General features: G+C 44.6%; 1 protein-coding gene across 7 annotated transcripts in view; it reads left to right on the top strand.

Annotated features, from left to right (window-relative positions):
• The window catches only part of LOC105022733 (zinc finger protein 536), a 139639-nt gene extending 114437 nt beyond the window's left edge, over nt 1–25202 (top strand). For all 7 annotated transcript variants that reach the window (XM_034296996.1, XM_010891407.3, XM_034296995.1 and 4 more), the window contains one exon: nt 22582–25202. In XM_034296996.1, the coding sequence (XP_034152887.1) occupies nt 22582–22712 (131 nt within the window). In that variant the 3' untranslated portion in view covers nt 22713–25202. The remainder of the gene's footprint in view (nt 1–22581) is intronic.
• The last annotated feature ends 1903 nt before the right edge of the window (nt 25203–27105 follow it).

Raw genomic sequence — 27105 nt, 5'->3', positions numbered from 1 at the left:
TTGCATTATTCCCAGTCCCGTTGTCTTGTGAAGGATGAACCGGACCACTAAAGCATGTTTGATTTAAACATCAAACAGAGAAAGAAGACAAAGTAAGGTGCGGGGGAAAAAAACCCTGCTTAAGTAAATCATGGCCAGCCCGTTGAAACATTAAGTGTTTGAAAATGCGCTTTCTCGTTTTCCTCCTCGGAACTGGAAATAAACAACGCAGGCTTTTCTCACATCATTTCAGGCATCTCCCGCAGACTGGAGAGTTAAAACGGTGCATTGTATGATTGGAGGAATATGGGGGAGGACTTCTTTTTTTTCTCTAATTACTGTAATTTAATCAGGATTACAAAGGTTACCTGGATGAGTCTGAGAGGCGATGCGAGGGCTTCTGCTTTAGTGAAGATACACAGGCGTGTTAAATGCGTGTACGTCCGTGTTTTTTTCCCTCACGCCTGCCTTTTCTGACTATGATTTCATCTCCGAAACAATGACATTCTTCTCAGAATGAGTAAACAGAGCGTTCTATTGTCCCCCCCACCCCCCTTCTGGCTCGTACTCATTTATATTCTCTCTCTCCCTGAGCCTTGTTAAATAGGAGCCAAAGAGAATCCATTTTAATCTGATTAATAACTTACTTGATCACATATAGCCTAATTTTCATTCACTGCTGCCCTTGTCCACAGAGTCATAAAGAAAATGACCTTTGAGTCGCCACGGCTACCATAAAGCACAATCAGTGCCATTGTCCTGTCCAAAAAAACCGAAGATGTTTTACATCATTACAAAAATGTAATGTTCCCATCTTTTCAAATGCGATGCTTTCCACAAAAGGCCACCCTCCAATTGAGGGGTCATTATGCCTGGACTCCAGTTTCCTGGGTCTAGGAGATGGGAACAACTTTTCTCATGCATTCACAGTAATATGAATCGTCCTTTTAAAACAGATATGGTTACATATTAGTTTTGAAAGGTACAGTAACTGCTCAGCTTAAGCTGTCTCCAACACTGGGGCTTTTGTTTCCTGACAAACCCAATAACAAGCCCTCGATTCCCTCTCTCTCTTTCTCTCCTTCTCTTTATTTCTCTCCCTTTTTTCCTCTTTCTCCCTTTCGTTCTCCATCTCTCTCCATCTCTCTCCATCTCTCTCCATCTCTCTCCATTTCTCTCCGTCTCTCTCCGTCTCCCTTCTCCCTCATGCAAACAGACACAGAGACACACATATATGCGTTTGAATATATCAGAAAGTTCACAGGGTTCAATTTGTTGATTAAGGTTTTTTTTGTAGAAGAAGCTAGGACTCAGGATTTTGTTAACGCAATCCCTGTTTTTTGCTTGATGTTTTTAGGGACTCAATAAAAAGTTGTTTTGACATAATCTGGATAAATCTGCATTTGATTCGCTGATATGATTAGCTATCCCAAAGGAAACCCTGTGAGATTTAATTATACCCAGAAAAGAGAAACAAAAATACACACAGCCTCTCTCTCTTTTTCTCTTTTTCCTCAATCTCTTTCACACAGATACACACACACACACACACCACACACACACACACACACACACACACACATACACACACACACAAACACACACACAGGAAATAATACAATATTTATGAAGTGGGCTGAGGTCTAGATACACCCATATGTTTCATCACTGAAGAAGGTTCTTTTTCTGTACAAATCCTTTAGTAAATGAATATCTTTATTTATTTCACTAATAATAAAAATAACAATTATTTTTAACATACATTTTTGGAAAATATTAATTTTAATTCTAATAAAATTAATGAATAAATAATAGTAACATTAATGAAGAAAAAATAATAGTAATAATAAAAAAACAATTGTATTGTCCATTGTGAAGACCAAAAGCTAAAAATAAACTATTTTTCATGCCTTTAATTATCAGAAACTTGAAGTCATCTCATCTGAAATGTGTCCTTACATCTCAGAAGGAATTCTTGGTTCATGATTCATGGGACAGAAATTCTTGTAAAATCACTCCCAGCATGCACCAGTTTCCAGAAATTGGAAGAAGTTGATGGTTTTATAGTTTTCATTGGACTCTGCAAGAAAGAGAAGGAGGAGGGATTAAGCTGCGGATTAACACCATACTTTAAGATAAATCTTTTTTAATGTGAAACCTCATCTCGGCTCATTCTGGGAAGACACTCTTTATTATCCACTTCCTATCAACCTTTTTGTCCTATTTTCCTAAATAACTTTAAGTACACGCTTTTGACGAGCTTTGCACCACTAGTTTTTGCCAGCTATACAAACACATTCTTTAAGCTTTTTAACGCAGAACAATGGCAAAGCGCGTAGCAGCGCACGTTAACGCTTTTGTACATGGGAAAAAAAGGAGCAGGGAAGAGATAAGTAGAGCTTGGCTGCACGGCCCCCCAATCCCCCCGCCCCCCGAAAAAGCTAACCAAATCTCCCTCTCCATCGTCAAACCCAGGCTGTGCCGTTCTGCCACAGACACCAACAGACAAACATCATATTCAGACTTCAGACTCTAATTGACTGAACAAGGATTGGTCACACTTATAAGTAGCGTTCGGTAATGGATTTCTGTGTTTGTGCGCTTTTAACTGGCAGTGCAAATGGAAGGCAAAATGTGTCTTTATTACCCAAACACTACGGCGCTCCTCTTTTTTCCGTAAAGATGATATCAGCGCCTCTCTGTTTGTTGCAAGGTCAACGGAGGCTGACAGATGACAAACGATCTCAAGATGGCCGTATCATCTGTCCTGTAATTGTAAAAAAAAAAGAAAAAAGAAAAAAAAGAGAAGGATGAATGCCACATTCTCTTATTTTTTTTTAAACTTGAATCTGCTGTGTAAAACGAAGACTGCCTAAAAAAAGCACCTGATTTTTTTTAAGGCGCACACGTTATCATGTCTCCGCCATGGCCTGGGAGAAAAACTGAAAGAATCTTTCAAATCGGCTCTTATCATGTTTCTGTATCACAAGGACTTGGCAAAAGAGAGGGTTTCAGGATTATAGACAAGCTGGTCATCAGATGGGAGTCGGGTTTTATTTCTGTGTCTCTCCCCTTCCCCCACCCCCACATTGGCTTCCCATCCAAGATATGTCTCATTTTTCCTACTGGACAGCTACAACAGAATGCCCGAGAACCCGGCGTCCTTGAGGACAGAACAACATTTAAATTTTAACATTTTGATAGATTTCCTTTTTTTTTTTTCTTCCTCGTTCTTGTTATTGTTTTCTTTTTGTCTTTCCTGCCTCATTATTTGCAATACGGATGAGAAATAAGAGGGTGGGGAGGGGTAACGTAGCTAAACTTCAACGATGACGGCCACTTTGACAAAACACTAAGTGCGTTTTTAATTACCTGACTTTCTAATGTTGTTGTCATCTCCGAGACAATACCCCTTCCTCTGATGTTTCTATTATGTTCTCATTTGGATTCCTACACTCTGCAGGTAGTCCATACCACAACCGCCCCCCCCCCCCTCCCGAGCACATTCACCCACTCAACAGCGCCTCCCCTCTCCCATACCTTGTTTTTGAGGATGTTTAATTGCATTAAGAGATGTATGGGGGAAAACTAGACAAGGTGTCACCGCTTTTTAAAAGACAATTAGGTAACACCTCGTCAGGGCTTCTCGTCGGCCGTTGTTGACAGGCCCGTGAACAATCGCGCCAACGCCGGCCGGCATCTGCAGGCGCCGGGCTCGTCAACGGGAGTGACAGCCATTTCATGGAGAGAACCCTGCCGATCCCAGCCACGTCCCAAGCCCGTCAGCCTGTAATTTAAGCAAATCAATAAGCTGCAAAGTGTGGCTCGCAGGACGTACGTAGACAAGTAGTAGGGGATTTCACCGTCACTAATGAATCTGTTTCGTGATCACCCCCCCCCCTCTTCTTCATCTGACAAAATGATAAGCCTGCTCGTTAATTTGAAGAAGAAAAAAAACAAACAAATTCAGGAACTTTATCGAAAGTTAAAGAACAGGGAGCAACGGTCCCCTTCACTGGTGCCTCTTTGTTTCTCTTTTGAATGTGGCGTCGCCCGTACTTGAAGTTTCAGGAGTCCATTCTGTGGTATGGACCGTTAGTTTGAAGACATCGTCGTCGGTTCATCAGATGGTTTCATGTCGTGTTCTGATGATGTAATGATCATGATGACGATGACACTGTTCATACCCAGTTTCCCAGCTGCCCATCTTCCCGATTAAAACGTGTATCTGTCACATGATTCAAGTTACCTGGTCTTGGATGGAAAGAGAAAAAAATCTAATCTGGATAAAGAAATATGGGTAACTGAGGTGGTTTGGTTAGCGCTACACAATCTTGTCTAAAGAGACATGGTAAATTATTCTCTGATTTCCTTAAAATATTTCCTCATTAATTTTATCATTCCCGAACTGTCAAGAGTTAGATTCACTGATACAATTAAATAAATTGAGCAGGGACTATTGGCTTTGGTTAAATGCAAAGGCAGCAGTATTGAATACTACACCTTAGAGCTGACGAAGGAGGATGTAGCATGTGGGGCAGAAGTTATGATCATATACAAATATCAATATGAGAGCGAGTCAATGTTTAGGAAGATGTATGGCTATTGATGTTTAAATAACAGTAGCGTCATGCAAAAAAAGAAAAGAAAAAGCTAATTATATATTTTTTTTCCCCACTGCCTCTGTGAAAAAAACAACAACAACACTTAATCGAACAGAGTCGAGGCAGAACAATCGAGCTCAGGGTGAGATAAAAAAATGAACCTCTCGGTATGCCTTGTGAACAAAACCATAAATAAATATATAATCAGTAAGTATTATGCGGTTTCACTGTGAAAAACATTATCTGTCTGCCATTGCCTGCTCAAGAAAAAGAACATTTGACAGTGCAACTCCCCAATGGGTTTTCTTTTTTTTTAAGTTATGACTTCAAAAGTGTTTATTCTCCGTGTTTTTTAATTTGTCTGGGCATATGCAGTGTATTTGCATTTCAAATACCTGTATTTCAAGCAGGTGGTTTAAATGCCAAGAAGCGAATTGATGACAATCACCTCTACCATGAGCATCAGGGGAACTCTTTTTGTGGCTGACATTAAAACTAAACGAACAGCAGCTAAACAAACACATACAAATATAACTCCGTCCTCCGCCCCAGCTCATTCTGTCTGTCTCTCCATCCTCTCCTCTTCCGCTTTTATTTTAATATTCATTTACATTTGAATATCACTGCTTATAGAGCTGGATACACAGCTGGGTGTTTAAACAGACTGCGGGCTCAATGATTTAAAAAAGGGAGAAAAAAAGTAGAAAATAAACACAGAGGGTTTGGGCATGGATGAATATATGCAGTGCCAAACCCCCACCCCACACACACACACACACACACCACCACCCTCTACCCTTGCCCCTCTCTTTTTTCATCACTTCCATATTCATTTCTGTAATTTACAGTAAATCCAATAGCTGTCAATCATGAATTAAAACTCAGCATTTACAACAGGAGGAAACAGCTGCTTCAACATTTACAGCAAGACCACTCTAAAATATTAAAGACATGTCGCCACCACTGCAAGGCCCTGCAACGGCGGCCATCTGCTTTCTATTACCGAAAAGCGGCCTACTTCCCTGCTTTTAGGTCCACACAGGAAAGCAGGGTTGACGGTGAACAAAACACGTCCTGATTCCTTTCTGCTCGCGCCCAATCCAAACTGTCGAAAGCGACAAATCGAGAAGATTCCATTGCATCGACGAAAATTTGTGATACTAGCCATCGGCAAGCTAACGAAGGTTATTTGAAGTGACCTAGACAATATGCCGAACGGATACCAACAAGACACGAGTCTCTTTAAGGACATTTGTTCTTTCCTGACTTTCAGATTTTATTTCCTTCCTTCCCTTGTTTTCTTTTGCGGTCACATGGGAGTGTGGAGATACAGAGGGTCTAGAGGGAACTAAGGGCCAGTGTCCCTGTAATGAGGAGACAGAAGAGTGTGCAAGGCTTCTGACAGAGATGCTGAAATATTCCGTTACAGCCGAGTGGAGGAGAATTATGGTCAGTGTCAAATGTAAACAATTACTTTCTAGTGAGTCACTTTTTGGAGCGGAGGAAGATCATTTCTCCCGTCCTAATAGGTAATTTCCTTTGTCTTTTGAGTGATATTTCACATGTTGCCATAGTCAGGGTGGTCCTTTAAAAAAAGGAAGAAAAAAAAAATCCAGAGGGGGAAAAAAACTAATCTGTATTCTTTTTAAAGAAACGGTTTGTTCAAATAAAAGCGTTGCCAAATTAGAACGATGTAGCGATGGATTTTGGCTCCCTGTTAGTTTTATTTTTTTCTCCTTTCCTAGTCAATCTTTGCTGCATAGCTGTTGTCCACTTCAGTTTGTGGAAGTGGACAAGTCCTTTATTTTCCCGTTGACGGCGTCGGTCGGATCTGCTGAAAGATGTTCCGCCATCGGGGGGTTGTGATGTCATTGGCAGTGTGTGATTCATTAGGATATCAGTGTACCGCGAGTGACAGAAAGACTCTGATTAACAAGCTCTGTTTTTCTCCCTTCTTTTTTTTTTTTTTAAATGAGAACTCCCGCTGCTCGGAACGACATCTCTCTCTCTCTCTCCTCCATGTCTCTCCCTCGCTCTCTTCCCTCCTCATCCTGTCGAAGATGGCAGGAGTCACAGGTGTGTGGCAATAATTACACATACACTCAGAAAATAATGTCATTTTCCCCATTTAATAAGTTCCCTGTAAAATGCGATGGGAGCCTATGAGGAGAAAAGGCTTAAATCTTATCTGATATCCCCCCTAACTTAATCATATGGCTCTTAAGAGCAGGACACGGGCAGCTGTGGCTTGGTAATATGCATGCAATATGTGTGTAAAACGATACGCTTTAATTTTGAGCCCACTTTAAGCAGCAACAAAATCTGTTTATACGGCAGACATTTTAAAAGGGGAAAAAAAGGCAGTTAACTCCTTCCTTCCTTGCCGCGACAAAGGACATTCGTGTTTCTCTCTCACTTCTACTGTACGGCTGTCACCGTTCCACCTACATCACTGTGAACTACTGTACATCTGAATTAAACAGCAAAGGTTTTTGGAAGAGAAAAAAAAGCTCTCTGACAGTCCGGCTCGTTGTGGTGTTATGGCACTGTTATACAGACAATTAGGGTTTTATTGTGATTGAAATAGGTTTGTGAGACAGGGTACAGCTGGATGGGTTTGAGCGCTGACATCTTGGAACAGCGCCATCTAGTGTGTCGGCAGGGATGGAGAATGAGAGAGAGCGAGAGAGGGGGACCAACTGAAGGCAGCGGGGGCTTCGGGGAGGGGGAGGAGGGGCGGCGGGGTGGGGGGGGCTAAACTTCAAAAAGACTCCGACTCAAGCTGCCGCTGGCCCTGACCACTCCACAGATGCTTTTGTTCATCGTGCTCGTCCCCCCTGCCACCCCGCTCCCCCCTCCGCTGTGTCTTTGGTGATACACTGGGAGCGAGGATATCAAAGTAGCGCTGTCTGCTAGGACTTCAAACCGGGCCCATCCGTCAACCCCAATCATATCTGCGCCCGAAACGGAAGGCTCCGACTCGAGTGGAATATTTGATCTGTCCTCTTCAGGAGGATCAACAGTCAAAACGCCAGTGAGAGTTAAAGTGTGTGTGTGTGGGGGGGGGGGGGGGGGTTTGATGGGGCTGGGGGGTGGTTCGGGGACGATGGGGGGTTGCCCAGCCGCGAAAACACTCTGCGTGACTTCAGAAAGGCCGATCTGTGGACATAAAAGTCAGACATGTTCCCCTCAGTACTGGAGATATGTATTTAACATCTGACACGTGTAGCTTGTACAGTACGGAGCCCAACAAAACATTTCCTCTCGGTTGAGAAAGTTTTCAGGCATGTTGTTTTTTTGTTTTTTTTTACTTCTCCGCTTTAAAGACAAAGAAGAATCTGTGTAGCTCGAGCTCCCCCTCTTACTTTCCATGGACGTCTTTAATCTCGATATCTCTACCGATGGTTCATTTGTATTTGGTGCTTGAAATAAAAAGTTGAAAGGGTTTCCATGATAACTCAAAATGTGTATCGTATCGACTATCTAGCAAAGGTTTTAACATGTACATGCCTTGTTAGTATCTGCAACAAGCTACTCTTTCATCACACAGTTTGGGACCGGGACTTGTAGACATCTACCCATCTATATATGGTATATATAATCTACTGTATCTATCTGTCTGTCTATCTATCTATCTACAATCAATCTTGTTATCTGTCTGTCTTTATTTCAGTGCGTCTGTCATGCAGTTATTTATAGACACCGATATGTGTTTCCATGAGGGCGTGGTGTAGTTAGCTCTTAAATCCCCAGTCTGTGAGATCAGACTACATAATTACCTATCGCATTAAGCCTTTTATGTCCAGGAGACTTAGGCCCTGCTCTGTCTCGCATGGGGCACCGCTGAAGCAGCTGGTGGCATTAGCTCTACAGACTCTGCCCAGAGGCGGCACAGCGTGGCAGGGACTGACAGACACCGGTGCCGGGAACCCGCCACATCCCATATAGGAGGCGTGGACGGGGGGGACGGGCGGGTCGAAGCGAAGCTTCATGTCGTTCGCTTGGATTCTGTCCCCCGAAAGCACGTCAATCTACCGAGACACGCTGCAACTTCCTGACACGCCCTCACCGCCGGTCAGGCTGTTGTCATCGCCCGCTTCCTGACAGACGCCAAATCGGGCCACATCCGTCTTATCGCAACCAGCCCGGCCTCCGGGCACACCCACCCTCGTCCTCGCATGGACGCGCCACGGGTTAAGTACAGGCCACGGGGGGTGGGGGGTGGGGGGGTGACTCACCGGCCTAATATTCCTTAAGCTCTGGTGAACTGCGAGCTAGCGCTTCACCTACCCAGGCTAATCTAGCCGTCCGGTCTGCTGGACTTTCCATGTGTTCCAGGAGGGGTCAGATTACGAGCACGAGGTTCAACAGTGGCCAGCGCTCACCGAGCAGCATCATACACGTCCCCCTTTCCTCATCCCCGTAATGTGATTGTATTGGAGCAACCAGTCCCAATCGTTGTGCCAATCAGAGGCAAGGCCACGCTTCTCATCAACACGGCTTCGTCCCCACGTTGGCCTTTAGGTACCAGTTAAGTCGTCGCTCAGCTCTTCTAATGCCAGCCCGATCAAATGATTTGTAATAAATACCAGGGGCCTGAACTGATATGACATATAGTTTATATTCATGGATAGTACTTTATATACAAGAATGCATCGTCACGTAGTGTATTTGAGGAAGACCCATGCTACCGTGGTGTCAGCATCGAAACGGCTGCCTCCGATCCAAACTGTCATTTCATACAAAAGAAGGAATCTCACACGTGACCATGTTGAGGCCCCCTTTTCTCACCTCAGCTTGTCAATTACGGAGACGAGACTGAGTGGTTGGGCCGCCGACGCCAGGGGGTGCAGGGCTGGAAGGGGACCGTGTCGGTCGTAAATTCTTCCACATCTGTCCCGCCAAAGTGAGGAACACAATGAATCTGTTCTCCCGACACGCTTGGAACAACCTCAGAGGACTACCGTTAAAAGGGAGGATGAATACCGTCTGTGCGTCGAACGTTTCGCGGATAGATGTTAACTCTCGTGTGTGTGTGTGTGTGTGTGTGTGGGGGGGGGGGGGGGGGGGGGGGTCACCGTAGTCGCATTCAACGCGAACAAACAAACAAATTAATTTGTTTCAGTAGCACACAGATTTGGGGAGGGGGGTCGGCAGGGGTGGAGGGCTCGTTTCAGTAACAGATGTCCACACAGTGGCTGGTAGGACAGCCCTTCACCAGCTCTACTTGGTAAATGACAGTGACGGGCAGAAGGCAGTCTCTTCAATAATTCAATATATTTTAATCTTTTTTTTTTTTCTCTCTCTCTCTCTCTGTCTGTTTTTGCACTGGCGGCAAAATCCAATTCTGTGACAAGGTTACGATTACACAAATCTGCATTAAATATGCCATCTTTGGGAGGGAAAATACTGACACAGATTGTAGATTTTGTTTATCTGTTCATTTGGTTATTATGTGTTTGTACTTTGATCATTTATCTGGGTTGAGTAATTAACATGGTGATCTACTGGTGCCATGCTGACTCACAGTACCATATACCCCACTGATGGGTTTTCCGGCCTGTTCATACCCCCCGAAAATGATATCCTTTCCCCATTTTTTTTTTCCAGAGAACTGTAATCGGACGGCTAAAAAGACAAAGACAGAAAGAGAGAGTAGACACAAGTCTTTGCATTTCCCCACGAGGCGGTTGAGTGAGCCTCAACTGACCAGAAATGATTTGCCTCTGTCTGTTAGACACCTAATGGAGTCATTTAACTAGTCAAATTAGGAGCTGCAGAGATGCCGCATGCTTCATTACTGAGTTCCAATGGGCACCATTTTACATTTACGTCAGGAATGATTTCAGGGCAAATTAATGTTTTTATTGTCTTGCGAAAATCCACACGCATGCAACCCAGGCTCACCACATCTAAAAGATCAGCACCACCTAGAGGTCAGAGGCAGGCACTGTGAGGGATCTTCTGCCATAGAGATGGAAAGAGGTCTCTCCTGTTGGCCGGTGCCTTTATAGCCTCTACCCCAGCAGGGGCGCTTAGGCCGTCTTCATGTTAAAAGAGTCAGTTTCAGTGTAATTAACTGACTGATTCCTCTCGATGACATGGTTGTGATCACGTGAGCGATTGTGTCATCAGGAGGGATCAGCCAATGAAATCCCACCCAGTTGACTACATTAAAATTGCTGATGGCTTTAATCGTGAAAGACTTTTCTCTCCCGAATATGACCTATTTCCATTTCTGTGACCCCTACCCAGGCCAGGGGTTAGGTGAAGGGGGTACAGTACAGTCTTTATATTTCGTCCCAGTTGGGCCAACCTCCATTCAAACTCCAAATCAGAAGCATGTGATGGAGGAAGCAGAATGTGTCCAAGAACACAGGAGATTAAACGGCGGGCCTTGCAAGCGACAGGGGCTCTGGGTGGTGTCCAGCGCCGGGCTTTGACACGTCTGGCTACAGAGAAAAAGCTCCACTCAGAACCCATCCAAAACCCAGTCCAACAGCGTTTCAGGTTTCCACACTATTTGGATTGGAACGGTGATGAAGGCTACCGCAATATCCCTCATTTCCATCTGGATCATTATTGAAATCACCTCTGGATTCAATTAGCTCCTTGCATGTATTTAGTCAATGTTTTTTGTATTTCCTTTCTCATGTTAGGATATGTGTTTCGGGCATGTTTGTCGGCCTTTGGGTCAGATTTTGGCCATGTGTTTTACCAGTCGCCCCGTTAAGACAAATTATATGTGGAAGTAGATTAGCGCACATTAGGCACATATGAATTGGCCTCTGATTTAAATGCTGTGTTGAGTTCCCGTCATAGAGATATCCCTCGAATCCTGGGTTTTTAATCAAAACACTGATGGGGGTTTGGCTTGTATATGTGTTAGTGTCAATTGTGACAGTGTTGCATTTAAACGATTGACAGGCTAGACGGTTGTGTGCATGTTTGTTTGTTTGTATGTCTTTTTACATCATGACCAGCCTCCCCACCCCCGCCCCACCCCTTTCAAACCCCGCCATGTGCTCGACATTCTGTCCATATCGTTGCACCCGGATGCTGGACTGTTTGACCTCTACGTGGCTGGCACAATTTGGGCTGGGGAGGCAGTGTTTGTTTTACGGGGCCATGTTTCTGTCACCACTGCTTAAAGGCGTTTACCCATCCACCCCAGCTCACTCTCTGGCTAGCCCACATACTAACCAGACAGCGGTTGGTATGCACATTTTTTTTTAAGCATGTTGTTTCTATAGATACTAGAATCTGATATTATATTAGGTGTTATTTTTACAACCTCAGAGTTACTCCTTCTCTACACCGGTCCATATTCTGTCATTTTGTACAGTTGCCCTCTCCTCTCCTCGCATCCTTTGTTCAGAAAGAAAGGAGAAGAGACACATTCTCAATCTTCCGTCGGGCTTTTTATTCAGACTGTTTCAGAATGTATCGATCCCGAGCGTGGCTGGTTATCTTTGCGTGGTGGGCAGTTACAGATGAATACAAAAAGCCTTTCATTCGGACAAGAGATCATTGTGCGCACGCCGTCCTCCCACGCCTGGAGAGACGCGGAAGGGGAGGGGGCGAATGGCAGCCATTGATGGGGCTTACCGTCATCCGAGGGGCATCGTGTTAGTGTGAAAGAGAATATCTGAGCGTGGCTGCTTGAAACAAGTTAAATAGTAGCTCTTACTGAACCTCTGTCTCACCAGGTTTGGTGTTTTCTGCTTCGGTTTAGCTGGATGGGTCTGAACATCCTTTAGCCGGTATGTTCCTGGTGCGTTCCGGTCACCCAGTAGGATCACAGGCCCACAACATCGGTCTGACCTCAGGGGTTAAGAGTACACTAGACGAGGTGGGGAGACAGAGAGTGAAAGAGAGACAGTGAGAGAGAGAGAGAGAGAACCAGAGAGAGACCAGATAGGGAGAGAGAGAACCAGAGAGAGACCAGGGAGGGGGAGATGTGGACGTAGAGGAAGAGAGCGACTGGAAGGGGGTTTAATAACGCCCTTCACTCTGACAGCTGTGTGGAGTGACATCTTGAGGGTTCCTGTCCCATCCACTTCAGGCCACTTATCGTCTGGCCTGTAAGGCCCCCATGTTTCCCACAGTCCCCTGTACCAGAGGATCATAATTACTCTTAAGAAGGTAATAGTGTAAAATGAATGCTGTCCTCTCTCCCCGAGGGGAACAAAGAAGCCTTATTATATATCCTCGTCAGTTCTCCCGTGTGTCACAGCGCTGTACAATCACTGTTTTCAGCAGGGTAACCAGCATGTGGTAAACGGAGGGAGAGAAAGAGTGAGGGAAAGCAAAGGAGGAAAAGTGGTTGTCTCAGGCATCAAGCGGCAGTCCCTAAGTGTAACTTCTGCTCTCAATTTGTAAAAAAAAATAAAAAAAGAAACTGTCTTCTCTGTTCTCAGTTCTTTGGCGTTTGTTTAATTTATTTGAGGTGCACAGACAGAGACACACACACACACACACACACAAGCATGCGAGAGCGCACAAACTCACCGCTAAGTCGAGAGACGTCTTCTTATTGGGAAATCTTTCAATAAATCAATGTGACTTTAAACACATTTCCCCCGCGACATCACTGACCTGATAAGAACTGAACTAATCTCTTTTGAGGCTGTCGGAGTGCTTTGAACAAAATCTAGTTCGCATCTATCAGCAAGGTTATTTGTCAATGACTTATAATCCCAGGTAAATTTCCTGGGTTTTATATTAGAAACGAGTAATGGTTCTCATGTCTGATGTTTCTCAGCCTTGGGAAAAGAGAACGTAGGCTTAATGGGAACAAAAGGAATGTTATGGATTTCACTGCCAACACAATGGGAGGAGTAAGTGATCAAAATAGCATTGTTTCTGCAATACCTTTAGTCTTAGGAGGAAAAGAGAAACGGATCGGACCAGTCGTGGTAGGACCGAAATAATGAGAATGGTGAATATCTTTCACAATACTGAAACGAGGGCCCTAAAAAAGACCTCGGAAACGACTGTACGTCGTAGGGCTGAAGAGAAGTGTGCTTTTGAGTTCTCAAATGTTTTTTGTTAAAACGTGTTTGGAGAGTCGGAAAACGTCCCTTTCGCCTGAACCCTTCTCATCGTATACTTGGCCTCAGTTGTCCACATGTACAGTTGGCCCCCGCCAGTGGAACAGAGAGAATGGGAGCGTGGTGCGACCAAGCGTCCCCCTTCAGGGCATACGTGCCTTGTGCGACAACCTCCAAGGGCACGGTCAATCATCGCCAAGACTTTACCTACTGGGTCATTTATGAAGAGCACACGAAGTAATGATTCTGGAAAACTCCTGGTCTGAGCAGTGAAATATTATGTTCCTCCACCTGCTTATTAGAACCAGCGCTCCAGCATCATAAACACTGTTTGGAGATAAATAATTGATAGTACACATTATCACTCTGGAGCGAAAGAGAATGTCTCCTCTCGCCGACGTGAGTTCGTGTAGTGGGCTGTTCCACTGTGGAGAGGACCCCCCCCCCCCGCCCCCCGTTCCCCCCCCCCCCCGCCCCCCCGTTCCCTCTCCCCGACCCTCCAACCACCTCTGAGGAGAAAAGAAAGCAGAGAACTTTATCAGGAAGCGTCCCCTTGTGCAGCGTTCCTCAGTGATCACATCTTTACACGGTGAAAGCCTTTCTTTGATTTGCCTCTCGCTCTACAAATCTGTATCCCTTTTCGCACAAAAGCTCATGGAAAACTTTTGCCATATCTGTCATCTCGAAATGGAGTCTTGGTCTCAGATGAATAGTTTTGATCTTTCTCCACTGTTTATGGCCGTGTCAAGTGAAAAGACTTGCCGTAAGTGCTTACACCAGCACATAAATAGTTTGACGTCTTGTTCTCCAACAACGTCTTACAAGTAAATAAAAAACTAAACAACGGCATAGCCTGCAATTAAATTGATGATCTGAATATGCGATGTTTGTAAAAGAGTGATTTCTCTTTGACCTTTTTCATTTATAGATTTTAAGTGACTGTGTGTGTGTGTGTGTGTGTGATGGGGTGCACAGAAGGACTGGGCCTCCAACAGTGGTGTAAGTGAGTTAAACAACACACACATACACACACCTACTGTACTGTGCACATACTCTCACACACACACAAACACATACTGTATGTCCACACACCTACTGTACTGTTCACACACTCACACACACACACACACGTGCATGTGCAGAGCCTCACAGAAGAGGCTTGGTCCAGCGCTTCACGCACAGTTCGAGAGCTCGGTAAAACAATTCCACATCCATTCTTGGACACCGAGGTCATGTGTTCTAGAGGGCTGATAGGATGGATCTTAGCGGTAGATTCTGCTCTAATCGTAAAGACCATGGTAAGAGCGCGCACGGGGCTAAGAGGGTCTGGCGGTTTCACCATGCACACACAGGAAGTCGGTCGAAACAGTCCAGAAGTGTTCCCCATGAAAAACTGGAGGGAGTCTTTGACTTCCAAGTACACTGTAAATCCATTTGAAGCTAATGACTGCTTCACCGTGATTCATCTGTCATTGTTCTCACAAGTGGAGGTATTAACAGGTTGTCTGTTCACCCTCCCGGCTGAAGAAAAGCTTCCGTCTTTTTAACCGCGGCTGGACCTGTGAGCCTCCTGGAGGTTATAGATGACCAGTGCAGAGGAAGACAGGGAGGGAGAGAGTGGGGTGTGTGTGTGTGTGTGTGTGTGTGTGTGTGTGTGTGTGTGTGTGTGTGTGTGTGTGTGTGTGTGTGTGTGTTTGAGGGGGAGTTCCTGGAAGGTTTCGTATATCATAATTATCCCTTTAAGCAACGGCTCGGTTCCCTCGGGAATTATTCTTAAATGGAAGATTTGCAACGAGAATTGGTCAGAAATTCTTCCAGTAAGCAGGAAATCCTGTTTTCATTTACATAATCATATTCACACTTTTCTTTGGTCCCTTCTCAAGATGGATGCTAATTCATAGCCCAGCTTGTGCGGGTTTAACGCTGTCGCGGTTGTTGTTTTTATACACCCTAATACGCGTCCTCTCACTGCCAGAACTTCTTTTAAATCTATTCTGACCCCTTGAACTTGCTCTAAACATCTTCTTTAGGCGTGGAGTTGGCCCTTTCTGGCTGTCCCTCTCGAGTCCATATGTGAAAAACAGAAACATAAATACAAGTTGATTCATGAATAGTGCTGTCTTAATTGAGATACAGTCAGGGTAAGTAACAGATGTTATACCAGGAACTGTTGAATCATCAGAGATTAGAGGAAGCCTGCAAAATCATATGAAAAAAAAGAAACGCCAGGTGCTTGTGATTTTCCATTGCGGCTCACAGTGGCGATGTCTGTGGGCAGAAGGAGGGAGATGAGGAGGACGAAATGAGGCGGACATTCATCCGGAAAGATCAACAGGGAGGTGGCTGGATCATTGTGGCCTTCCCAGACTTTGCGGGTGTCACCGTTTTCATCTCGGGCCCTAAACAACAGCGACGGTCTTTTGTCTTACGACTCTTATTCATTGTCCTCATTAGAATAGCTAGCATATGATTATTCACTGTGATAAGTTATCGGAAGGTAGCTGTTTTCTGTGTCGGTGCTTTGCCACTTAACGCCGCTGGCGCTTTTCGCGATCTCAAAGTGGATCCGAAGTTCACGACACACGCTGGCAAAGTGAAGTGTTCCCTTGTCTGCTTCTCTGAACGATCTGTCACCGAGTGTCTCCCCTGGTCTCCCTATCTCTTCTTGTTTAAATCCCTGATCTGCAAGTGCCTTCTATCGTTCCTGCCTTATGATGCTCTGTGCAGGTTATTGTGATGGCTGGGGTGGCTCTTCTCTCTGTCTGTCTACTATAATAGCAGTGGAGGAGTGGAGAGGCTGTGAGGAGGTGCGGTGACAGGCCCCAAAGTGGCGGGATTAAAGGCCCTTTTCCGTTTTCCCCCTTCTCTGTCTCTGTCTGTCTTTATCTTACACCACGTCTTTCGCTAACCTCCCTCGCTCTCTCCGAAGTGACTGACAGTGTCGCTCTCGTCACTCAGAGGGGACCTCCTCGTCCTGGCTGACGGAGACGCTCCGGCGTTCTTCCCCGTTCCCAGCGCAGCGCGACGCCGCGCGAAATTAGTAACCAGATATGGCAGCAGCGCGATGCTAGCGCGAATAATACCACACACTCGAGGGAACCCAGAGCTGTGAGATTAGCCGAGACAATTAATAGAAGACTTTGCCTGCGAGAGGGCCTCTGAATATCTTCATGTTGTTTCAGCCCCTACGTCTCCGACAACGAAACCCTTCCCTGTGAGCCGCCGTTGAAGGGAGCGCCCGCGCGTGTGTGTGTGTGTATGTGTGTGTGTGTGTGTGTGGGGGGTTCAAACAGTCCTTCTGACAGGTGTGGTGATGTTGTGTTCTTCCTAACAGCCCTGAAGTCATGTACAGTAGCACACTCGCCTGTTGAAAAGCCCTAAGAAAAACATCCAGCGACTTCACCGCTCCCGGGCCTTGTAATCCGTGCGGAGGTGAAGGAAGGAAGTGTGTGCGGCCTATGTAAGCAAAGCCTGGCCCTCCCCGCGTTGAATAAAAAAAAACAAAAAAAAGCATGATTCATAGTCCAATGAGGCCTGATGAGCACAGATGACCTCACCTCTTCCTGTTGCCAAATAAAAGGTTCCCTTTATAATGGAGAGCGAGAGAGGGAAAGTGGGGGGAACTCAGAGCCCTGTAGATCCCTACATCATAGCGCCAACCAGAATGTGCCCTCAACAAAGAAAACAAAAAACTTTTAGCGGCAGCCTTCAGTTGACCTTGTTAGCGCCAGGGCACATGGGTAATCTGTGCTTAATTATTTTTTTTCCCGCCCCCCCCCCTACATGAGACTACAGCTTGTGCTCAAACTGCAGTGTGTCACAGGGGTTTAAGACGAGGCCATGTTTTTTTGCACATTCCAACGCCATTATGTTACATTGTTGCTGAATAAAGGCTGGTATTATGTTCGCGCAGTAAAAGGGCAGAAGTGGACAGAGTTTTTTATCTGCTGAACGAATCAATCAGGATTATGTCAGCTGAAAAGAATCACAGACAGCAGTCGCCAGTGTGTGTGTGTGTGTGTGTGTGTGCGTGCACACGCGTGTGTGTTTGTGTGCATGTGTGTGTGGTCCGTGTGTGTTTGTGTGCGTGTAGTCCGTGTGTGTGTGTTTGCGTGCGTATTTAAGTGCACATGTGTGTGTGTATGTACGTGCGTTTAGGTGTAAATGTGAAATTTGACGTGTCTAAAGGGGAAGCGTTTCGCGGTCGTCTCGGTGACAGGGACGCCATTTCTCTTCTATTTATTTGTTTCTCCGTGGGAGGACCGGGAGGGCGCTAATTATCATTTCAGCAGAAATGATTAGGAGATCAAATGGAGATCGAATGCCATTTCCTTCCATTAATGCGGGGGGTTTAGTGCGTCTGTCATGGCGTGGCTGTCCGGGGGCCTGTGGGAAAAACACCGGGGAGAGAATGGAGGAGAAGCTTACGAGGCGACCAGGGCGGGGCTTGGCAACGGAGTCCAGGTCTATTCATTAGCAGGGCCTAAAGAGAACCACACTGATGCTCATGGAGAGAGAGAGAGAGAGAGAGAGAGAGATGAGACCGAAAGAGAGAAAGAAATTGAGTGTGTGTGGGGGAGATAGAGAGGGAGTATGTGTGAGGGGAGAGAGTGAGACAGGGAGAGAGAGAGACAGGCAGTGAGTGTGTGTGTGTGTGTGTGTGGGGGGGGGGGGGGGGGGTGTAGAACAGAATGCAGAGATGAGCCTGTAGCAGTGACTCTGACACTAACTGTGTGCGGAAGGGAAAATGTAGTCCTACGCATGGAACGCTTTTCCCTGCTCTGAGTCCCACATCCTGAAGGTCCTGCCCAAAGGGGCCAGATTGAGACACTGCACCTTAGATTTGTCACTCAGGCTGGTGATACCCAACTAGTCACGTGATCAACCCCACCGCCATCACACCAAAAGGGGCTTGTGTCCCGTTTGTTTCTGAACATTAGCTCAAATTAAGACTGTATGGTCGGAATCTAGAGTCATTCCCCAATCCGACAAGGTGACAAATCTGTGCCATTGAGCAAGGCACTTAACTGTAATTGATGCCGCAAGACGCTCCGGATAAGAGTGTCTGCTAAATGACTGTAATGTATGTAAATGTGAATAATGCCCTCTGTGTTCTTTGACCTGTGAGTTCAAATCTTCCCATTAGCAGTTGGCCTCAAAGGGTAATTTTGTTAATCTGAAATACCAGAATCCTTACATTCTTCCTCTGTCTGAAAGGCCATTTTCTCTGTATTGTATTTATGTATTGAAAAAAGGTAATAGATCAAGCACATTCCATTATTCTCTTATAAGATCATTAGCAAATATAATTAGATATGAAAGAAAGTAATTTGGAAAAGAGGGGAAAAGCGCTATCAGGCAAAGAAGACAGATTGTTGCATCACAGTGTTTGGGCTTAAATTGCTCTACGGAGGTATTATCTATTCAACAATCTTAGCCTCCAAAACCGTCACTGAGGGAGAGCACTCACTCCAGCCTACGGTCTCTCAGACAAGACCTGGCTTTTTCCTGTGTGCACGCCTCTGACACGCTGCTAGGGAGGAGTTTCACAAAGCTACGGGTGTAGAACAACGGAGCAATCCCTACGCCGTGCAGTGGCATTCTTTAAAAGCACAATTTCACACGGAATAGAAGCACCTTCCCTTGTGCATATCGTTTCTTATTCCCCTTTTGTATGTTTGTCTTACTTGAAAACGGGAACACAAATCTCCCCGGTTGATGTAGTGTATAACGGGCGGGAAGGTGTTGGTTCTGCCACATGTAGGAGTTTGTCACCACGCGCCCTTAACACACTAGTGCACTTTCTAACGCTGATCTGAGTAGACACAGCCATGAAAACTAAATCCTGCTGCGTCTCACCGCAAATGTGCTTCCCCCCCCCTCTTCTCCTTTAGTGGTGCTTTGAGGGCTGGGGTGGATGTGGATTCCTCTAGTCTTTGTGAATCACAGCAAATGGTATTCATAAACATCCTGTATTCATTAAAACCTTCTAAAAATATGATTTGGGTGTACTTCCTCGCGCTGAGGCGGTTGTGTGCGCTGCTCATATTTACATATTTATAAATACTGGCTGTACAATGAGGCCTACCTTTGCCAAAAACAACACTTTTGCACTGTCGCCGGGTGCCTGCGAGGGAACAAAGGCCTCCGAGGCACCGTCAACGGCAGCGTTCTGTGAAAGTGCTTTTTCTGCTTGCCTGTCTGTCAGCCAGCGGTGTGCATCGTTTAAGGACATCTGTCAAGTCCATGGAAGTCACTAAGGTTAACGCTGAACTTCAGGTTGACTCCCAACCTATACTTGTAGACATGCGTTATCTGAGGCCATTATTCCTGCTTCAGGTTTGGCCTCGCAAAACGTTGGCCGCTCAGTCGTCACATGTAAAACAACGAATGCAGAGAAATCGGAAAAAAAAAAATTGTTAAAAAAAATGTATATTATAAGTAAAATACAAAGCTTGATTTGTACTGTTTTACATATTTACTCACTAGCTTATTGTTCCGTTTGGATAGCTGTGAGGCTTTGACACTAAAAGAGGTTCATGAATGTCAGGTGTTTTGAGCCCCTTTGACTAATACCAGTGTTTCCCCGGGCTCGTTACCACACATGCATTTGGCCTTGTGGTGGGCCCATTGTTCTGTCCGCCCATTCATTTATCCATTCTGTTAAGCATGACACATGTATTAACACTAGATGAATCCTGGAGCTATGAGTCCTCTCGGCATATGTCTGGTTTCTGAGGCCCCTCTCCAGTAAATGATCAATGTGGCTGTCATCTTACAGTCAACCAGTAGAGGGCATCCTTGCCCTTCCTGCGTTTGTTTCTTAGAGGGGACTACAGTGATTTTTTGCAGTTCACTGTACAACGGGTGAACAAAGTCATGTCAGGGATGTGCAGTTGTTCAGATTTCAACATTTCCTGTCACCTCTGAATGAACCTTAACACTTCTCCATAGAATGCTTCTCTAATATTAGGATGCCTTACGTTACTATGAAAACATAATAATCCACAGCATTGACCAGATAGTATTTATTTAAATAGTATCATCCCAGTATGATACACAATGGTTGTTTTTAAGATGACACGCACAAGTGGAATGTCAACAAGGTCCTTGGGTCGGCAAGCTGCATCTGTTACGTACCCAAATGGGAAATTAAAAACTGAGAAGAAGTTACGAGGAATATATAAAGTTGGCCTGCAAATCTAAACCGATCACAGTGGCAGTTGTTCGGGGAGAAGAAACGGCATGCTTAAATAATAACATTCCAGGTGGCTAAGTTAATGAACAGTGAAAATCAAATATGGGGCCTAATCTGTAACTCGTTACCGGAAGTTTCTTTAAAGGCAAATCATGAGAAGGCGCCCTTGGGAAACCAGATACGTTTTCATGCAAATACAAATATTTTCTTTGTTTATGAGTTGGACTGAGGCAAAATCTTTAGCGATTAGAAAACAAATATCGCCACCCTGTCATTGACATTTTGAATGCGATTGGCTACATTGAAGCTGCTGTTGATAATTATTTAGTCTGATTTAACTGTGAGTGGATGATTAATGATAGGCTTTCGCGTAAAGCAATGACATGAACTCAGGATAGCAGAAACCAACATGCTGTTCCATCATAGTGTCAAGTAGACAGTCTACATGTCATCAAGAGGCTTAGTTTGCCATCTAGTGGTCAACATGGGCTCTGCCAGTATTTCCTTAGAATGCATCGTTTACCAGTTGTACTGTGCAGATGGTGGAGCAATATTGGACAGAGCTGTGCTGTTGCATGCAGCATTTTTTGTTTTATTCACTCCCAGAGATTATCGTTTGAATTGGTTTCTTCTGGCTGGTGCGAAATTAGGATTTCCAATCACGAGGGTTCCGGTTGTTAGGGCAGCATTCACATCTTCAGATCTCTCAGCGTTAACATCAGATGAGGCCAAGAGCTACTTTAATTCTCTTTAGAATGTTCATCTGTCTTTTTTCTAAACAGTTTGACATAGGAGTTTGAAGTGAACTGCTTAAGAAACATACATCTTGATTTGAGAGTGACGGTGCAGTTGTGTGCTTAATGTGTAGAGAGACTACATGTCAGCGTTATTGCTCTTTGGGAAATTTAAACAATGATGTTTTATCTTGTTATTAGATTTTTTGTTGCGGCACACCGACTCTTCATTTCATTTTCATTTCGATATCGTTCTTGCGAGAGCATACTCAAATAAACACGTTTTAATTTCATTTTGTCAGTTTCATAACGGCACTTTAAAAGAACATGACATGGAAATGCATTTGGTCGATTTTATTGCCAAATAATTTTCTCAGAAGTTGTTGAGGGAATGAAACTGTGAAAGGAAACAGGGATTGTATTATTTAGCTCTCACATTGCTGAAGAACTTAATTAAAGATAAGCATTTTCTACCGTCTGCGATTCAAACTTGAATTATTATTGCTTACTTCAACTCACGATCACCAGGTTATCAATCTAGCGAACAAAACTTGCTTGGAAAAAAAAGTACGGAAATCATTTTACTGCTAGTATCTCATTGCCATTTTTAGACTGCAATCTCATTAACATTTTGTAGTTAAACACCTCACAACCTCACCCCTCGAGTCTTGTGTACACGTTGGACAGAGCTATTGCCTACATTGGAACCGAGTTTGGAAATGAGATATTTAGGCATCTCTACGTTAGCCTAATAGCTCGTCAGTAAATGTGTAATGCTAATGCTAAATGTTGGTTCCAGATTAGACTGTCCGTTTCTGTTGTTCCCCTGTGTGAATTCTGTGACAGTTGGAGGAAGACATTTTGTGTGTAGAACTGATGTACTGTGTTTAGTGTCAGAATGGTTGTGTTGTTGGGGTCCGGGGGTCAGTCGTGTTAATCTGATGTACTGTGTTTAGTGTTGTTGGGGTCCAGGGGTCAGTCGTGTTAATCTTGGTTTGTTCTCTTGACTGTAGTTCATCTGTGGGTAGGAGAGGACGAAGGCCATGGAACACTGGGCCCCGCGCTGACCCTCGACCCTAACCTCGCGCAGCCTAACCTAGCTGATACTGAGACGCACGACGCAGCCTCTCTTAACAGAGACTAACGCCTGCCCCGAGCGCCTCCCGCCCGACCGACCAACCGGAGCCAGGCAGGAACAATGACGATGATGAAGGAAACACGCTATATCGAAGACTCTATTTAAAACATGCTACCATCAAACAAGTCATTCAAAGTGAACTATGAAGGTGTGTTTGTTTCTTGTCTGAGCGTTTTACCTGAGGATGGAGAGGAGACTGAAAGACACAGACCTGCTGATACGCCACTGGAAGACAGACAGACAGCGACATGAACCATTCTGTTTCCTGTCCGCTCCCTCTCCCCTCGTGGATGACTCCAGCCGCTCTGTCTTCTTCCTGTCTCTGATTGGATGATTTAAATTAAACTACCTGCTAAATGACAGTCCCTAACACGCCCCTACTGCTACACATTCCTTGATTCCAAGATGGCATCCATCCTTGTTGACAAAAAAGAGGCACAAATCATTTTCCGACTGAACTGTCGTGCTGGCTCGTGCTTCACTTGTACAACATACTCTCTCTCCTATCAGGCCGGTAGAGAAAGGTATTCACTGACCCCCCCCCTCCCGCATCACAATAATGGTATTGTCTAAAGACTGTACCATTCACAACCCTCTTTGGACTGTACCATTCACACTCCTGTCTGGATTGTAACATTTTGCACCCCACTCTGGACTGTACCATTAACACCCCACTTTGGACTTTACCATGTACACTCAACTCTGGACTGTACCATTCATACTCCAGTCTGGAACGTACAAGTCACAACCCTCTTTGGACTGTACCATTCACACTTCCGTCTGGACTGTACCATTGCCTCCTTTTGACCCGACCGAACCTCTTTGGAGACTCAGCACACTTTTTGCCAAGTCAATTTTACTAGCTTTTTTCCATCCTGTTTTAGGGCCCAATTCGCTGTTTGGCTAAAACAAGCTAACAAGGAGAAGAAAGAGAAAAGCACCAAACAAAAACTGAATGATGACATACTTTGACAATCTTTTCCTGTGCTAGCTAACTGAGAGAGGGACCAGTATTTCTCAGATTACATTGTGGGTGTCAGTAGACGCTAAAACGAAGGACCGAAAGCCTGACCATAGAAGCCTAAAGTGGGATGGACGGATGACTGAGGTTCCTTGCCCCACCCCCTCCCCAAACTGGACTAAGTCCTGGCTCAAGCTTGGGTTTCTCACATCTTCGCTCTACACCACGGAGCCTGTAGATGCTCAGATCTAAATGTATAAAGAGAGAAATAGCAACAACAGTGGGAAAAAAAAATATAACATTGTTTGTGAAAGAGCAAAAAGCATTGAAGTGACAGTAATGACTAGTTTACACAACCTTGTGCATTAGATAGACATAGAGCTTGAAGAGAAGAAAAAACAGCCGGGGGTCCCCCTCCCCTTCATCTCTCCTATTGACTTCAAGGACTATAGTGCTGCAGATGTTTGTAAGATACTGCCACCAATCAATGTTTCAAAGTGTTACTGACTACTGAAATGGTTTGATGTATTTACTTTAAAAAAAGATGAAAAAAAACTGGAAAAAACACATATTGTCTAGCATTAGATACAGTCATGCGTTGTTGCATCTATAAAGCTAGCTGTTTTAGATGGTAGGCCTTAGGGTTGATATTTTTTTTCAAGTACTGTACTTTCTGCCTTCTACATTTTAAAGAAAAAAAGAAAAAGATTGACAATCTACTCATGTGCTGCAAACATATGCCCATATATACATAATACATTAAGCATAGAAGGATTTCATTTTTTTTTTCTCTCAAAAGTATTTTGCACTGTGATAGTATTATAAATCAAATCTATACAGTACAAAACTAGCTAACTAACTAAAATGAAGGTGTGTGTCTGTGCGTCCCTTGACATTGTGAAATGTTTCTATGTCCTCTTGTGAACCCTGAGAATTATACTGCGGTATGTACAGTGCAAATATATACATTTTCAGTTTGATGGACTACAGTACATGACTTTGACAAAATGTTACCAGAATTTGTTTTTTGGTGCCAACCCAAGGCACGTCAGTCACTAGTGTGGTCCTGTCTAAAGCGGCAATGATCAATGCCTAAATTCCACAAGAGGTTGAAATTCCTCTCCACAGAAAGCATTGTCTGTTTTTAAATGAGCTTTTCTAGCCTTTAGTCAATGAATTCTCCCAATTCCAAAATACAGTGACAAAAAAAGTATGGGAAATGGAAACTAAAAGTGATGTTGTAGGGAATTTAACAGGGTGCTGAGAAGTAGACTGTGGGACTAGGTCTGAGTTAACCAATCAGAGGGCCTGGTCGGTCCCGTAGCGACGGCCTCTGTCCCGTCTCTGTCGTGTGGTTGTTAACCTGAGAGGGGATACTATTTCCTGTCTGGCTCGTTGTGAACCAGTATGATCATTCCATGTACGAACCTGTCTTGTGAGCTGAAAACTTTTCGTTTGCTGTATTCTCATGGCAGATGCTTCGTTTTGTAACTACTGAACTGTACTTATAATAAAAATAAAATGTATTCGAACTATAACGGGTTTTTGCGGAGCGATGAGTGGTTTCATTTCTCACAGGACGGCAGTCCCTTAATGACACAAAGCACAGAATGGGTGAACTCTATTTAGAGAACGTGTCACCTTCCCCCAAACCACCGTAGTCTGGCTGCTCCTCGCCATCACGGACTGCTCTTGTCATGTGTATGATGCTACAGTCCAAACACATTGTTATATTGTCTACTTGAAATTGTCACCAACACCACCTAGTCACCTCGCTGCATTCAAATGTGGCCCGTCCTTTGCTTGCTCTGGTAATTCTGTACTTTGCAACACCTACAGGTTGATGTAGACCAACTTATAAACTACTAACTTCAGTGTACTTAGACGCAAGCACATGGAAAATGTTTAAACGTGTAGAATCATAGAGAACCATAACGGACCACATATCACCTGACACAAACACGTGCACACAGATACACACACACAAGCACTCCAATAAAAAGATCAGCATTCGTCTGAGAGCATTTCTCTTGACTCTTGTTGCTAAAGAGCTTGTTGTATTCTGCCAAACGATGAGCGATATAAATCATTCATCTTCCTGACTTCGGTGTTAAGTGCTGTACAAGGGAGTAGCCAGAGGGGGTGGACACAGAGCGGCCTGACTGTGTGTCGTAGCCCGGTTCATGACAGCCCAGATAACAAGTTATGGTGTTGCTAACACGAGCACTGTGCCCTTGGGCTAATGCATCGCTAATTCCAGATCCTCTGCAAGCCAGACATTTCCTGGTGTTGTTTCAGGGTGGCCAAATAATTGCTCTTCTCCGTGTCTCGATTTTCTTTCCCTATCAGTCTATCCATCACGCAAAGTCCTTTTGGACGTATTGTGTGTCATTGGTTTTTAGTGTGTATGTGACGATGATGATGTAAGACAGATAGTGCCGTGATGTCATTTTCACTGGTCCATTACAAAGCTTGAAGGTTGCTACCCCTTTCAACCCACGGGTCCATACTGCACTCATCGAAAAGAATCTCGCCATTTCCCGCAGCGCTGTCAGGCTGTGGAATAACTGTATCAACACATACGAAGGGATAAAAACTTCTTTACCACATCAAAATGACACTTCACTCCAATCCAAGCTGTTCCACTCGTTCAATTCCCAACGTCTGGGATCGTTTTCAAGGTGACGTATTTCATGTTTTTATTGGTCTTCTGTGGCGGCGCTGGCTTGAAACCTGATCCAGGTTTGGTTTATGCGATCCATATTTCAGTTAACCTAACGTCAGGAACCAGTCAAGACCCAGCGGCTGCTAAGCCTGCTGGGAAGAGGCCCAGGTCAACGCCTGGCTAATTTTTAAATGGATCAGCTACACTGCACCAGATGTAGGCCCACTTGTAATGCAGGAGATCTGGTCCTAATAAAACTCACATCCGCACAAAGTAACCATTGGGCATTTTTATTTCCTCTCTCTCTATCTCCCTCTTGCTCCCTATCTGGAAGTGATATGCATTAAATAATATTTAAAGGAAGGTAGAGTTGGATGGTTACAAATCAGACAAATAAGAGTCCCAAATGGACAGCAGGTGTGTGTGTGCACGTGCGCATGTGTTCACCAACTGTGTGTACATATATGTATATATATATGTGTATATATATATATAATTAATGTGACTGATTGCACGTGTCACTGATCGGAGAACACATCAGGTCATTTTTCATTGGATTCCGCTCCTATGTCTTCTCATTGCTTGATGATCTGTGATGCATCATCAGTTTGCTTCACGGCCCTGTTCAGAGCTTGATGAACATTATTCTCTCTCTTCATTTAGCTCTCTCTCTCTCTCTCTCTCTCTCTCTCTCTCGCTCACATCTAATTTCCTCACTTGCTTTCTCTCTCTCTGTTGCTTACACCTCATTTTCTCTGTCTCCCTTCCCTCTC

This window comes from Esox lucius, chromosome 2 (assembly GCF_011004845.1).
Source record: "Esox lucius isolate fEsoLuc1 chromosome 2, fEsoLuc1.pri, whole genome shotgun sequence".
NCBI classification, from domain to species: domain Eukaryota; kingdom Metazoa; phylum Chordata; class Actinopteri; order Esociformes; family Esocidae; genus Esox; species Esox lucius.
The sequence above is the reverse complement of the archived record's forward strand: the minus strand, read 5'-3'. Positions and strand labels throughout refer to the sequence as shown.